The sequence below is a fragment of the Haplochromis burtoni genome, unplaced genomic scaffold, assembly GCF_018398535.1.
Source record: "Haplochromis burtoni strain Fernald_Lab_line unplaced genomic scaffold, NCSU_Asbu1 Contig_12, whole genome shotgun sequence".
NCBI classification, from domain to species: Eukaryota; Metazoa; Chordata; class Actinopteri; order Cichliformes; family Cichlidae; genus Haplochromis; species Haplochromis burtoni.
The window spans coordinates 4,606,441-4,621,979 of record NW_024582373.1 but is presented as its reverse complement, the minus strand read 5'-3'; the positions used below and the strand labels follow the sequence as shown (position 1 = coordinate 4,621,979).

The following is a 15,539-nucleotide window of genomic DNA, read 5'->3' as shown; positions in this document are numbered from 1 at the left end:
CCTTGCTAGCAAGAAGGTCTGTGTGTTTCTCTTCTCTGAGTCTTTACTGAAGAAGTGTTTTAGAATATATTCCTTAACAGCTCCCATTAAGGTGAAGGTTATCTCTGGAAGGAAAAAGTCTTCCTGGAGAAACTCCACACTGGTGAAAAATGAAAAAAGAGAGTGTAGGAAAGCTGAGCGCAGATGGAGAAAAACAAACCTCCAGGTTCAATTACTTCTTAAAACAGAATAACTGCTATGATGCCTTCCAGTCAGGTTTTAGACAGAACCACAGCACTGAAACCGCTCTGACCAAAGTGTTTAATGACATATGTCTGAACACAGACAGTGGAAAAATGTCAGTCTTAGTTTTACTGGATCTCAGTGCAGCATTTGATACAGTTGACCACAACATATTACTCAAACAAGTAATGTGGGCAGCATTGTTTGACTTTGTTGTGCATGTTCTTCAACCCTCCTGCTTTAAACCAGCTGCTTGCTCAGTGATGAGAAAATTACACTTCCCTTTTTCTTGCGTTCATGGCGCAGATGTCACTGAAGCAGTACTCGCCACCTATAGCTAGCACTACAGAAGGGTTGCAGACTAGTGAACGCCACACTCACTTCCACTAACATCTCTTGGGGCCTCATATTTAAAAGTACAGTGAGAAGCAGTAAGATTTAAGAATCAACTTGAAATGTCTGCAACATTTGACATGAAACAAAAGAACAGGAAATATTGGTTTCTGGCCATAAAGTGCCGGTCAGTCAATTGTCCTTTTAATTTTCAGCTCCTGAAAAAGGGAACGGTCTACTGCTCAGTGAGGTGGTTTAGTCAGATTACTAAGAAATGTTTTCCCATTCTTTATTTCTTTGACACAAATTTATTATAATTATTATCTTTTTTTTTTTTTTTTTAAATCAGAACAAAAACACAGTAGCTTCAAATATTTTTGGAAGATCAACATTTATTTATTTCACATTGTTAGGAAAGATCACACATCAAGATTCATATGCTTTCCATAGTGTTAGTGCAGCATTTGTTTCCACGTAGGCCTGTAGATATAACTGATCCCAGTCATGCAGCCTTATGAGGAATGTAGCAGGAATGTAATGGGTTTTACTGAGGTTATATTTTGATCTGGAAGACTTCTATGACAGCCTTTGCATAGTTTTCACCCGGGGGTGGCTTCCTCTTACTGCCTGGCTGCAGAAACCTGTTGATGGCAGGGATTTGGATCATCCTGCCCTGGAAAGACTGTGAGGAAACACAGAAAGCTGACTGAGCATTTCACGGTACTTGGTTTAATAATAACTGCCATTCCATGTATAAAATAAAGAAAAAACAAAATCTAAAAAGAGAACCTCTTACCTGATTTTTTTTTTTTTTAAACCAAAACTTTATTTATTAAAGATTGAAAAATTGGACCTTTATACCCTGAAATAGCATGCATGCCCCAGAAAAAACCCTGTAAAGGGCCTGTAACTTTAAAGGTAAATACAAACTTTCATGGTGTCATTAAAAAAAACCAAGTGTTATGATAGAAGAAGGTGTTTCTGTCAACGTTACCTTAATAGCAGAGAAGTCTTTGAGAATCCCAGCGCATTTCTCCTCTAGCATCAGGGTGCATTCAACCAGCAGCACATCTGCGAGGCTTAGTTTGCCTCCCACCAGGTACACGGGTCCGGTCAGAGCCTGAGACGTTTGTCCAAAAACGCATAACACGTAGTTTAGTTGTCAGAAACCATTATAATCATCAACAACTCACTTTATTCTGTTTTTCTACCTTTTCAAACACAGGAAAGTAGCGTTCCTTTGCTTTTTTCGCAATCTCTTCCAGTTTGGCTGTGGGGTCTGGATTGAAGGGCAGCACCATAAGCATTTCCATGAGGTCCATCAGTCCCTCGGAGTACATGTTGATCCTAAAAAACAAAAACAACAACAGCAAAAAAAAAAAAAAAAAAAAAAAAAAAAATTCTTCAATTACAAGACGGACTATCTTTATTATGTCTGATAAATAAATAAACAAATAAAAGACCATACATGACACGGTCTTTGAGGTCCTTTCCATGCATGTTGTACTTCTCGGCGAGGTAATTTAAGATGGCTTTTGTCTGAACGAGCTTCATGCCATCGATTTCCACCAATGGCACCTGTTGAAACATGAGCTTTCCATCTGCAGGGTAAACACAGAAGCTAGTAAAGCAGGGTGGCACTCCCAGGCATAATAATTCATCTTAGGCTACATCTTTGTAGGTCATGACACTCCTGAAACCTTTTGCCCACAAAAACTGCTGATTCACTTTAGTTAAAAGATGAACATGATTTTAGCTTAAATCCCCCCTTTAATTCATGTCCGTTTCATTCAGTTTTTCATATTTTAGTTACGGGTTTTGTTTTTATTAAACTCACCATTTACGAGTTTTAAATACTCTTCGCGGGTGTCCAAAAACTTCTCATCAAACTGTGAATATAAACATTTAGATCAGTTTCTGGGACAGTAATAATATGTAAAGCCTGAACTTTGAGTGCATTTTCATTATTCAGCTGTAACGTTTACCATGAAATGACAAATGTTACAGCTGATCAAGTCTGCAGGTCTTCAAAAAAAAGCACTTACCTCGACTTCTGCGACTGTTAAAAGCCAGCGAATAGACTCCATCTTCCCTCTCCCATTGAAATAGTGCAGCACAACTCTTTCACCCATGATTGTTGGTTATTTTTTCCTAAACTGATAACCCGTGAACCTACAAACAACAATGCAATCACAGTGAAATATGAGCTGCTGAATGAAGATGGAAGTGATACTACTGGATGTGAAGCTGCGATACCTGCGATCCTTCCGGCACTCGTGGAGAAGTGACTGAAGCGAAGGGAGAAGTGCAAATAAAAGTTCAGCTGTTATATAACACTTATTGAAGTCCAAGGTTTGGGCGGCTGGAGGATGAAGGCGGGGAAACATGTGAAGTCTGTGATTGGTCAGTGCCCACCAACACAGGCTGTGAATGTGCTTTGGTAGCAAAAAAAGAAAAAATTCCCAAGATGTTAAGATTAGTTCCTCCCTGTTAGCGGTCCATAAAATATTGCGTGAACTCTTAGTCAGCTTTTTTTCTTTCCAGTTTCTTTAAGTAGTCTTCAGGAATAGTTCTCCAGGCTTCTTCTTCCTCATTCAAAGCTCTTCTTTGGATGTTGGCTGCCTTTTGTTTGGATCTCTGTCAAGATGATCCCATCACTGCTGTTGAGGTCTGGGCTTTGGGGAGTCCTATCCATGACTCATAGTGCTCCAATGTGTGTTTTTCTTTGGTGTCAGTCTCCACATTAATGCTGGTTGTAGCAGTGCATGCTGATGATGAGTTCCAGTCCAGCTCTTCTGTAATTTGGCACACTTCAGCTTTTTCTTCCCGTTTTCTTTCCTGAGAAAGGCTTCTTGCCACCCTTCCACTGAGACCATTTCTGATGAAGCTTCATTGATTAAAAATTGGCTTTTTACAGAGTTGTCTGTTATATGTAGACAGAAATCTGGCTTATCCCTCAGCTATGTCCCTTTTTTGATGCTTTAATGATTCATAGGTCAGTGTTAAAGTGGCTTGAGAAAAAGAACATTCTTGTTAAAAATAAAATAAATAATAATAATCAGCCAAATCCCAAAGAAAAATTTGGAAATGCCTCCAGAAAGCCTGGAGAACTATTTCTCAAGACCACAATAAAATAATAATAACATCTGGCTCCTTGTAAGAAAATTATAAAGAAATGAAGGATGTTGCAAGACGTTTGCACAACACCGTACTACTTGCTATTAAGCCGTTTGCCAAAATATATTCAAGTTACAGCTGAATAATGAAAATGGGCTCAAAGTGCAGAATGTCTACTTTAACATGAGGCTATTCACATGTAGACTGGAGCAAAGGTTTAGGACATGCAGTTCTTCAATATCCCGCCTTCTTCCTTTTAAAGCAAGAAAACAGAATTTGACAGGTACAGCTGTGAGCTGTCATACGTTGAATAGGCTGACGATCTGAAACAACAAGGAGTCAGAGGAGCTCTCTGTGCAAGCGAAACAGGTCATCCTTAGGCTGGAAAAATAAAGCAAATCCATCCAAGAAGGTAGGAGTATAAACTAGTTACACCAACTGATGGAATATTTTAGTTAAACCCCTTGAAAGCTTCAAGCAGAATCCAATTTTGAGTTAAAATGATGAAAAATGTGTCACTTTCCAAATATTTCCCAACCTATCTGCTTTAGTATTAATAGCTGGATTAATCCCTGACAGAGTAATCCAGCAGCCAAGCTGTGCTCATCCTGCAGCAGCTGTGGGCCTGACATGGAAACTGGGCTGACAGGTAATAGTTCCATTTAAAAGAAATAACAATAAAACGTTTCAATCGACTACAATTGCTTCATAAAAGAATAAACTGTGCGAATACCAGTACCCAGTCAAAAAGTTTAATTGTACTTGATAACCTGCATTTCAATAATTACACTCAGTTTGGCCGAGAGGGGTTAAATGTGTTACTGAACAGAAACGGATCTATACAATGTCACAACCCCTTGAATTGCATTAAAATTCAGTGACATAAAAAAGGAGATAACACGTAAATGACAGCTACCTGATTGGAAATGCAATCACTGTAAAACAAAAGAATAATCATGTAAAAAGAAAAACATTACTACTGTACAGAGGCAAAGTAACTTGTCAGCCAAAAAAAGTCACAGTGAATAGTTACAGTATGCATATAAAGTGTACATGTGGTAAACAACAGATATGATACAAAACTGCGAATGCAACCTCCGCAGGGCAAACGTTCAGCTCCAGAAATACAAAATAAAACACTGATGAGCAAATCTGGGCTCACATTTTGGCAGGTTGCATTCTACCTGTTTACTTAAATATTTTACATATCACAACATCCATGGTACGCACGACAAAACTGAATTTATTGCTGTGTAAGATTTATGTACACATTTTGATTATAAAACGACTATGCCTACTCTTTGGAGAGAAACAGTTCTTAGGGCACAGATCGGAGCTCAGGGGCGAGGCCACTAGCGGTGTCCGTATTTGGCAGACCAGTCCGTTCGCCCATGAATAGTCTGCAGCGGCGGGCGAGGCAGCAGACCCGGGGTGCTTTTGTTGGTCGATGGCATGTTGGCAGACGTGTTCATCTGGCTCCGGCCAGACCGCCATGTTGCATAATCTGAAACGGCAACAAAGAAACACGAAAAGCGGGTTTTGAAGGCAGTGTTTTTTTCCCTTTATAAATTCCTTTTTTAAGAACTGGGTATCAAAGAAAGCTCCGATCTGTGCTCACTTGATGCTGTTGTCTCCACTGAAGGACCCTGATGCCCTCTGTGACCGGCAGAGCCGCTGTCTTTTTTGTAAAAAGATGGCATGTATCCACCTGGGATTGTATTTGTGCCTGATAGTTAAAAGCAAAAGCCCATTACTTTGAACCTCTTTAACAACAACAACAACAAAGAGTCTAAAGGTTACAGTGAAGTTACCGTGAGCGCCTCTACTCGGCAGAGTCCCTCCGAATGGAATACTACTGCTGCCCCAAAGATGGCTTCCAGTGAAGTCTTTACTGGCATTTATGGCCACGTTCTTCTTTGTACTAATGCCTGAAATGAACAGAAAGGCAATCATAAATATTAGACTCTTAAATGGGCAACATTTAAGAATAACAGAGCTAGGTAAACCTATTAACTGAGACCCAACATTATAGATTTTTTTTTTTAAATAAAGCCCATCCCTTACTTCTGCTATGTATAAAAATACACTGTTTATTACCAGGTAAATATCTCGACTGCCTCAAGTAATGCTGCTTAGCAGAGGCAGTTCTTGATGGCTCTTGATAGGATGCAGTCTTGTTCAGGTTTAAAGGTGCATCTTCATTTCCAGTGGGTCGGCTAAAATCCAGAATATTTCCATATCTGTGAGACAAAAAAGTGGAGGGATCTGAATAACCAGCATGCACATAACTAATGTGCAAATGTCACAAACAGATCAGAGCCTCACCTGCTCGGCGTGCCCTCTCCCTGCCTCGACTTCTGTGTGGAGAAGTTACTTTTCCCAAGAATACTTATAGACGTCAGATCAGTTTCTTCGTAGTCGTCCCAGTCGTCACCCTTGAGGTGCCCTGTGCCGTGGCCCCACCGCCGCCGCCCTCCTCCTCCTTTAGGTTTCAACTGATAGCTCAGCAGGTTTGCATTTTCTGGCTCCTGCCTCGTTTGCTACACCAAGATTGGCCAAGAATATAAAGACAATGCAACAACTTGTCTCTTTAGCCTTTCACTGATTCATTTTTTCTGTGCTCTACATTTGCGCTACTCAGATGTGGATTACACAGATTTTTCAAAGCATTTAGGAGCCTCACCTTGCACTGGAGAGTCTTGTCAACGATGTAAGGAAGATGGCTCTGCGGCGTTCCCTCAGTCTGCTCCTGCTTCAGGATGTGCTTTGGCTGCTGCTGCTCTCGCACCAGCTCTGTGTGCCGCTGGTACGCTGCAGCCTGGGCGGCTGCCGATGCAGGGGAGTGCTGGACCTGCTGAAGAGGCCTGGAGGGCGAGCAGTGTTGGTTGGGAGGAGGAGGCTGGGAGGGGGGCACAGGCTTAAGCAGCAGAGGCTGCTGCTGCAACATCTGTTGAGACTGTAAAGGAGTCTGCATTGGCACACGGCTCGGCTGAGGCCTGCCCTGCTCCAAGATCTGCTGAGGCGTCCCCAAAGCTTGGCCAACATGGAAGTACGAATACCTGAGAGCCTGTGAAAAAAAAATGTATTTGTTCTCTTCGCTAAGCTGCACAGAGTAATGGAAATACCAGGACATCAAATCAGACACTACCTGGGCAGACGCTGGTCTCTTCTTGGGATCCCACTGCAGCAGGTCGGTCATCAGATGGATGGCTTCAGGACTTGCATTTGGGATCAGTGTCTTCAGATTACTGGGAACACACTGAGGCCAACGGAAATTCATAGCACTGGCCAGCTGATATCCCTCGGGCCAATCATTCTAGAAGGAGGAGTCAGTCCACGGTTCACGTTTTGAGACTTGAAAAACTCAGAAAGCTTCACATTCTCGCTGCGTTGCCAACAGTAGACATGATCGCGCCCACTCAAGCCTGTCCTTATGATTCCACCATATGCACCGTAGCATGTTTCTAAAGGATCACAAGCAGTTCTCAACACTAATAAGCACTTAGTTTGACAGAAGTCGACTCAAACTGCACACAGCAAATAAGGAGGACTCAAAGAGTCTTTTTAAAAGACCCTTTTTTAAAGATGGCTCCTCACACTATAGAGTTTCAGTGAGGTGGACACCAACTCTTATTAAGTAACACCTTGTTTCTCCCAAACTCAAAATGTTTTTGGCTCTGTGTGTGAATAACTACCTTCTTTGGTGTACCCAAGACTTGGCAAATCTTGAATATGGTGTCTACTTCACTGGATCCTGGGAAAAGAGGCCTGAGGGTATACAGCTCTGCCATAATGCAGCCAACTGCCCACTGGTCTATAGGTGAACTGTAGGATGTGGATCTGAGGAGCACCTCTGGAGCTCGGTACCTGGTACAAAAAGAAGAGTAAGAGGACTTAGGCATCCTTCAAGTACATGAGAACTACGTTTGCTCGAAAACAAACAAACAAAAAAAAAAATCAAATCACCATCTAGTTGAAACATAATCCGTGTAAGGCGGTCGAGATCTGATCTCTCGGGCAAGCCCAAAGTCAGCTATTTTCACCAGCTCTGGGCCCATGCACAGAAGATTCTCTGGCTTCATATCCCTGTGGAAAAAACCTAACCAGAGACGCGTGCATGAGCATCTCGCCAGATTGAAATGGCAGGGATGCAACATTTAATGAACACCCTGGAGTAAAAACAACAAAAAAACAAACCAAACCAAACCAGACGTACCATGTTTATGAATGAAGGCGAGCCCCTGAAGTATCTGAAACATGATATTTCTTACAGTAGATTCAGGAAATAACCGGGTCCTGCACAAAGAAACCATTCAAAGCTGGATGAGTACAGAAACAGCAAACCTTACTCAAATACACTTTCAAATATGGAAATACCTAAATCACTGCACACACCTGTCTTTCATGAGCTGGTACAAATTCTCCTTCATGTACTCAAATATAAAGTAGAGGTGATCATTTTCCCGAATTACCTCCTTAAGCTTGATCACGTTAGCATGGTTCAGCTTCTTTAAGGACTGCAAGAATAGACACAAGCATTAACACAATGTGGACTCCATAAAGCCGAAGCAGAGGGAGAAATAAATGAATCTAAACATGCTGGACAACACACAGAGGTCACTGCAGCACATTCAGAAGCACACCCTACAACTACCAAAAACCTTTGTAGGTATAGGTAGGGTGTAGTTTGGAGGGTGAAATGCTGCAAAGGTGGGATTTATGCTTACAATTTAAAAAAAAGGTGTGGGGGGGGGGGGAAGAGATATGGAATAAATAGAAAGCAGAATGGAGAAATATACACTTTCCCATGCACTGGGATGGTATAGGGTTAACCATGCTATATTTTAGTAAGGGGGAGGAAAGCCATAATGGGTCTCAGATTTCATGATAGCATGCTGTAATTATAAATCTACTCAGCAGGACTCAAAGGAGCAGCATGTTCTACTCGTGTCTGCTGTATCAAGGTTAAGCTCTAGAAAGGGGTGTGTGTAGGCCGGGGTGGGGAACAGAGCTCAAAACCAACAGCACACAAGAATCACCTTCTGCTCTTAGAGCTGGTGTGTGACTGTTGCACTGTGAGGAAATTTAGACAGTAAAATACTGAAACGGTGTGAAAAACAAACAGAAAGGCATTCATTGATTTCCCAAATGGCCTAGCATGTAAATCATCACTACATTACCCATAAAGCAATAGCATATATACACAATAGCATTAAGAGCATTATGAGCTTTCTAAACAAAATAATGAAAAATAATCAACCCAAACTGAAACATTGGCCTTATGTGATAATGCTTTTCCTTATTTTGTGTCATATATGTGCTGGATGTTGTTATTCATACCATAATTTGATAATAATGAGATTTGAAAGTAATCCTAATATGTTTGATTTTAGATTTTTTTTTTACTCTTGGCTGTACATGACGTCAGAGTGAGTGTATTTCCTAATATGGTTCTCTCAGACACACAGCAACCCAAACAACTGCTTTTCAAAGGTTTTTCATGTGGAGCAGCCAATCAGAAGGAGAGTGTCCATAAAAGGGAAGGACAGTAGATGCATTATCGTGGGAGACTGCACTAAAGCCCAGTATGTGGTAAATATGGTTAATTTTTAACTGTAAATCCTGAAGAGCTAGTCACGTGTAATAACATCATACTTTATGGTCACGTTTCCTGTTGCAATCAGTGTTTATTGATGTACCTGCCTGTAGTGCAGAATGTCTTTCTTGACATCATGAATTCAAAAATATTGTCACTGGGAATTTAATGAGTGTTATACACCCAACTGATACTTTATTAGGTACATCTCATCAACTGCTCATTAACACAAATAACCACCCCGCCCCTCGATTCTCAGTAGGATATGGCAGCATTTAATTCAATGCATTCAGACATTTGTTGAGACGATCTGCTAATGTTCAAACTGAGCATCAAAGCCACAGTAAGACAAATAACCACTTGTTACAACCGAGGAACGCACAAGAGAATCTGTGAACGCACAAACAGATGCGCTACAGCAGCAAAAGACCACACTGGGTGCCACTCCTGTCAGGTAAGAGCAGGAAACTAAGGCTACATCCTTGGACAATAGCAGCTTGGAAAAATGCTGCCTTGTCTGATGAGTCTTGAATTCTGCTGCAACATTCAGATGGTAAGATTTGAATTTGGTGTAAACAACATGAAAGCATGGATCCACCCTGCTTTGTACCAAAGGTTCAGGCTGGTGCTGTTGGTGTAATGGTGTGGGCGAATCTATACCACAAAGAACTTGAAGTAGTTCTGGGGTTTCAACCTGGTACTGGGAAGGTGTAACTAATGAAGCCAGTAAGTGTATGTAAGTAATATTCAGACAGTGAAGTAACTTCAAGTGTCCAATTCAGAAATATACAATGATGTGAAAGTTTTAAGTTTTGTTCAGGATAAAGACAAATCTTGCTAGCTATGAAATGACCAATTGATGTTTTCTCTGAGTTGTGTCATATATGTGCTGTTGCCATGAGGGATGTTGTTATTCATACCATAACTTGATAATAATGAGATTTAAAAGTAATCCTTACATGTTTGATTTTAGATTTTTTTTTTTTTTTACTCTTGGCTGTACATGACGTCAGAGTGAGTGTATTTCCTAATATGGTTCTCTCAGACACACAGCAACCCAAACACAACTGCTATTCAAAGGTTTTTCATGTGGAGCAGCCAATCAGAAGGAGAGTGTCCATAAAAGGGAAGGACAGTAGATGCATTATCGTGGGAGACTGCACTAAAGCCCAGTATGTGGTAAATATGGTTAATTTTTAACTGTAAATCCTGAAGAGCTAGTCACGTGTAATAACATCATACTTTATGGTCACGTTTCCTGTTGCAATCAGTGTTTATTGATGTACCTGCCTGTAGTGCAGAATGTCTGTCTCAACATCATGAATTCAAAAATATTATCATGTTGAATTTCATGAGTGATATACACCCAACTGATACTTTATTAGGTACATCTTATCAACTGCTTATTAACACAAATACCCCCTTGATTCTCAGTAGGATATGGTAGCAATTTATTTAATGCGTTCAGACATGTAGACACAATTGAGACAATCTGAGCATCAAAGTTACAGTAAGACAAATAACAGCAACTGAGGAACGCAGAAGAGTCTCTGAATGCACAAACAGATGCGCTACAGCAGCAGAAGACCACACTGGGTGCCACTCCTCAGGTAAGAGCATGAAACTGACGCAACAGTTCTCATTGGCTCACCAACCTTGAACAACGGCAGCTTGGAAAAATGTTGCCTTGTCTGATAAGTCTTGAATTTTGCTGCAACATTCAGATGGTAAGGTTTGAATTTGGTGTAAACACCATGAAAGCATGGATCCATCCTGCTTTGTACCATAGGTTCAGGCTGGTGCTGTTGGTGTAATGGCGTGGGCGAATCTATACCATGAGTAGTTCTGAGGTTTCAACCTGGTACTGGGAAGGTGTAACTAGTGAAGCCAGTGAGTGCATGCAAGTAATATTTAGACAGTGAAGTAACTTACAGTGAGGTGACAGTTTTAAGTTTTGTTAAGGATAAAGGCAAATGTTTCTTGCTGTGAAAGGGACAACATATATTTTCTCTGAGTATGTTAAATTCTTCAGGACTATTTTGGATGGCACAAGCATGACAGGGGTCAAATGACGTGTTCTAATGCACATCGAGCCAGAACCAGCTGGCCACTTTGGTTTGGCTGACTATTCCTGTGTAGTACAGCATAAATCAGTTTCTGCTGAGAGTCTTCAGTGTGCAAAGCTACCTCTTTCCCTCATCTGCCAAGGAGGACTAGTAGAATAAAAACAAAAATCTTCAGGACAAGCACATTTACATGTTTTAAAATCATAAAAATGACATCTTGTGTCACATATAAATATAATTCTGTGTATTTCATTCAGAAAACAAGGTACTATGTTAAAGCACAACAATGCTGATCAATTCAAGCCTGGATACAACTGAAGAGGCTGCAAGATATCCTTTAAGGATTAAGTGTTTAAAGTAAATGTGGTAGGTTGATTAAATCATTTTTCCCCACCAAGAATGAAGAATTGTGTTAACAGATTCAATGTTAAATTTGGGTTGATTTATTTTCCATCACTCACTTTAAAATGTTAAACTTTTAGAAAATGTAAGCTCACCTTCACTTCACGGAGGTTCATGCATTCTTCCCAGGAGTAGAACTTCCTTTTCATTCTGAAATAACATAACAGAAAAAAAATAAAAAAAACAAAACAGCCTGTGTCTTGGCTTACAGTTAGCTTTTTAAGTCGAGACCAAATGAAATCATACTATAGCTAAACCCAAGAAGGAAAAACATCTATCAGATTACAGAGAAACACAATTTTGTGATACTCACTTCTTAATGGCAACTAGTTCCCCCGACTCCAGACTGCGGCCGAGGATGACTGAGCCGTAGGTGCCATCCCCGAGCTGTCTGATGGTAGTGTATCTATTCATTATGCTTGTCCTTCCGTAGCATTGTCAGGGGACAGATAATAACGGGGTGGAAAACAGAGATGTGTTTGCCTCCTACTGCTGAATGCAACCAGATTTTCCTGTGACAACAGCAGAAGACTACAGGCAGAGGTGGAGGACTCATTGTGTCATGGACTTCTGTCCTTTGAGCTGAGAAAGAAAAAAAAAAAATAAAGAGACCAAGCATGAGTTCACTCAGCAAAGGATCCACAAACTAACCACTGAGTGGGACATTATTTCTTTAAGCCTTTAAATCTTATCAGTCAGTGATGGGAGACAATATTAAATCTTTCTAAGTATATGTTTCCACAATATATCCAGGTACAGATATACTAACCAAAAAGTCACACAGATAGTTAAGAGCCTTGATTGGTTAGTTACTGCAGTAGAGTCTGAACTCTGGAACAATGCTAAAAGGTCGTGCGATCTGATGAACGCTCCAGAGTGATGGATGTGATGCATCGAGGTAAGAAGAGAGGCAGGTGAAGTGATGCGCCCACCATGCATAGTTCATACCGTCGAGTTTTTCAGGTGACCAAAAACTGAGGCCAGCTAACTACTTGAATATATGGATTAAAAAACAAAAAACATGAATTATTATTTTTTCCCTTTCCTGATAGTGCACCATTTTCGGAGATGATAATACTAGGATTTTGAGTAGTTCAGGGGGGAACTTTTGGGATGTGCTGGAGAAGACATTATACAACTGTCCGCCTCTCCCATCATAGACGCAACATCATGGTGAAAAAGTAATGCAACTCTGCATGGAAATAATTACGACACAGCGGAAGCTTGTAGAAACATAAACACACCAGCTCACTCATATCATATCTTTTATTGAATGCATGCAATTTATAGTCACCCTTCCATCCCTTATTTAATAGAATACAGGATTTGGAATAAAAAAATAAATAAATAAAAAAAATCATAACCCTCGAGGTCAATGTGTTATTACACAGAAAATTTAAGTCCACCTCCATCAAGATGTGACTGAAAGACTTGCATGCTTTGCGTAGTGAGTTTCAGTTTCTTACTTCTATACAAAGGCTTTTAGTCCCAAAGTGCAGCATAACAAGGTTTAAAAATAGCTTTCTTCCAGCAGCCATCACTCATAGTTTTGCTATCCTAGATGATGCTGTGCAGATTCTCAATATCAGCATCAGAGAACATTAGAGGGACAGCTCAAGTTGAGATGGAGACAAAGTTAGAGTGGCAAGGCTGAGATGGTTTACACATGGGCAGAGGAGGGAGAGTGGATATATTACATAAAGGATGCTGAATATGTAGCTGCCAGGAAGGTGGAAAAGAGGAAGACCATGGAAGGAGTAATGAATGTAGTGAAGCAGGACGTGAAGAGGGTTAGTGCTGGGGTGGTAGAGATAGGATAAGGCGGAGGCAGATGATCTGTCATGGTGACCGCTAAAGGGTGCAGCTGAAAGAAAAATTTGGGCAAAATATTCTTTGGACTGAAGTAAAACTAACAAAAAAAATTCATAAAAATAACGTCATACCAACAGTCAAACATAATGGTCACAGTGTGATGGTCTGGGGCTGCTTTGCTGCTTCAGGACCTGGAAGACTTGCTGTAATTGATGAGACCATGAATTTCTGATATCTATCAGAAAATCCTGAAGGAGACTGTCCGTCTGTTTTGGAGTGGCCCAGTCATGGTCTGGTGTGAAATCAGATTAAGATCATGCATTTCAAGCATCTCAAATAGGCTGTTCATGCCGGAAAACTCTCCAATGTGGCCAAACTAATGGAAGAGGGGCCAAAATTCCTAGACAGTGATGTGACAGACTCATTGCCACTTATCACAAACACTTGATTCCAGTTCTTGCAGCCAAGGGTGCCACAACCAGTTATTAGGTTCAGGGGGCAATCACTTTTTCCACACAGTCATGTGGGTTTGGATAGCTGTGCTGTTTTACCCTAAATAAATGAACTCATATTTAAAAACTGCATTTTGCATTTACTCAGGTTATGTTTGTCTAACATTAAGCTTTATTCATGACCTAAAACGTTTAAAATGATAATAAATAGAATACAAATTAAGAAGGAGGCAATATCTTTTTCTTTCTTTGTAACAGCACAGTATCAGGAAACTGATTATATTGGCCAATTTATCACCAATCATTTCAAAAGAGCGGTTCACATTATGTTAACCTACTGGCAAGAGCTAGCAAACCAGCTACTGTTTACTGCTTTGTTCACTGACGTTGTTCAGACTGACTGGATTTAATACTACAACAACCCCCTGTGAGTTTGTGGTTACATTTTAGCCAGCCCTCTATCAGCTAGCGTGGTAGAAATAAACATTGACCGCATTGTGATGCTGCTGGTGGCCCAGCTGCTGACAAGCCATCAGAGAAACAGTGGACAGAATGGGCTTCTTACTCAAAATAAAACGACGAGCAGCACACAGCACTTACCCTCCTCGCGTCAAACCGCCAACAGTTCATAGCCAGTCATTCGTAGTCGATGGTAAACAAATGGCTTACTCCATTAGCCCGCTAACTGTTACCGTTACACTCCGAATAGCCGCAACCAGTGTGCCCAACACACACCGTAAATAAATCTCCAGCTAGGCCCCTTCCTCCCTTCCTTCTCTCCTTCCTTCCTCACAGAGATTATCAAGATCTCGCGTTGCTGTGAAAAGACCCTGCGGTTTAATTTCAACAAATCACAGCAGTCCTCCTCTCATCCCGTCGTAAAGATGCTGGAGCGTAAACACCAGCCTTTATGTATCTATATCGCTTTTAAGGAGTGCGGACTATTTAAAGAAGGGCTTTTACTGTGTTTAGTCCACGCATTGCTAGAGAAGATAAACATGAAGCAGTGCAGTCATTTAAAGTTATCGGCATTTCATGACATAATCGTGAAGGGCGAATGGCGAGGTGTAAAGACCAGCCAGTAACATTAAAAATACGCAAAGAGTGGAAAAGATGTTTAGGTGCAGAGCAAAAGCGAAAGTGAGCAACATTTAGTGCTCTTGTTTCGCACTCTTCTTTGATTAGAGAAAAAAAGAGCCCTTAATATGAATGTGAGGTCATCATCGTTTTCCCTACTCCCTAAATTGTTAGTACGCATTCTTTTTTACATGTTTAAAGTGCATTTCAGAGACTGCTGTTGCCATTTGGTGCTATATTATAATGAATTGCAAAAATAAATAAGTAAATTTAAAAAAAAAAACTTCAAAAAAGGAATAATGGCGAGCCTACTGATATATACAACTCGTGGATTTACATTTTATATTTAACTGGCAGGAATTAAAAAAGCAACAGCTCTGACAATCACATTGGAATTTACACTCACAGGACACTTTATAAGGTACACCTTGCTAGTACTAGGTTGGATTCGCTTTTGCCTTC

General features: G+C 40.6%; 2 protein-coding genes across 3 annotated transcripts; both read right to left on the bottom strand.

Moving 5' to 3' along the window:
- Positions 1–927: 927 nt before the first annotated feature.
- LOC102300150 (glutathione S-transferase A4) lies at positions 928–2,941 on the bottom strand. Its single transcript, XM_005915541.2, has 7 exons — positions 2,812–2,941; positions 2,601–2,727; positions 2,393–2,444; positions 2,024–2,156; positions 1,767–1,902; positions 1,550–1,675; positions 928–1,237 (listed from the first exon to the last, which is right to left on the bottom strand). The coding sequence occupies exons 2-7, from the start codon at positions 2,685–2,687 to the stop codon at positions 1,109–1,111; spliced, it is 663 nt and encodes a 220-aa protein (XP_005915603.1). The 5' UTR covers positions 2,688–2,727; positions 2,812–2,941; the 3' UTR covers positions 928–1,108.
- Positions 2,942–4,410: 1,469 nt separating this feature from the next.
- Positions 4,411–14,811, bottom strand: cilk1 (ciliogenesis associated kinase 1). 2 transcript variants are annotated; one of them, XM_042215795.1, is made up of 15 exons: positions 14,601–14,811; positions 13,680–13,840; positions 12,050–12,318; positions 11,832–11,886; positions 8,068–8,189; positions 7,889–7,968; positions 7,639–7,771; positions 7,368–7,539; positions 6,821–6,988; positions 6,356–6,739; positions 5,998–6,212; positions 5,770–5,912; positions 5,484–5,600; positions 5,291–5,398; positions 4,411–5,176 (listed from the first exon to the last, which is right to left on the bottom strand). In XM_042215795.1, the coding sequence occupies exons 3-15, from the start codon at positions 12,148–12,150 to the stop codon at positions 5,025–5,027; spliced, it is 1,950 nt and encodes a 649-aa protein (XP_042071729.1). In that variant the 5' UTR covers positions 12,151–12,318; positions 13,680–13,840; positions 14,601–14,811; the 3' UTR covers positions 4,411–5,024. The 2 variants fall into 2 exon arrangements, with proteins under 2 accessions (XP_042071729.1, XP_005915601.1); XM_005915539.3 differs by lacking the exon at positions 13,680–13,840 and having other exon boundaries at positions 14,601–14,810.
- Positions 14,812–15,539: the final 728 nt, after the last annotated feature.

Coding starts and splice junctions, on each gene's coding strand:
- LOC102300150 (XM_005915541.2), bottom strand. CDS start 2,687: ATGGGTGAAAGAGTTGTGCTGCACTATTTCAATGGGAGAGGGAAGATG. Junction 1,903..2,023: donor GACCTCAAAGACCGTGTCAT/GTATGGTCTTTT, acceptor TTTGTTTTTTAG/GATCAACATGTACTCCGAGG. Junction 1,238..1,549: donor AAGACTTCTCTGCTATTAAG/GTAACGTTGACA, acceptor GTTTCCTCACAG/TCTTTCCAGGGCAGGATGAT.
- cilk1 (XM_042215795.1), bottom strand. CDS start 12,150: ATGAATAGATACACTACCATCAGACAGCTCGGGGATGGCACCTACGGC. Junction 7,772..7,888: donor CGCCTTCATTCATAAACATG/GTACGTCTGGTT, acceptor GTCTCTGGTTAG/GTTTTTTCCACAGGGATATG. Junction 5,913..5,997: donor GGAGAGGGCACGCCGAGCAG/GTGAGGCTCTGA, acceptor TTTGTCTCACAG/ATATGGAAATATTCTGGATT.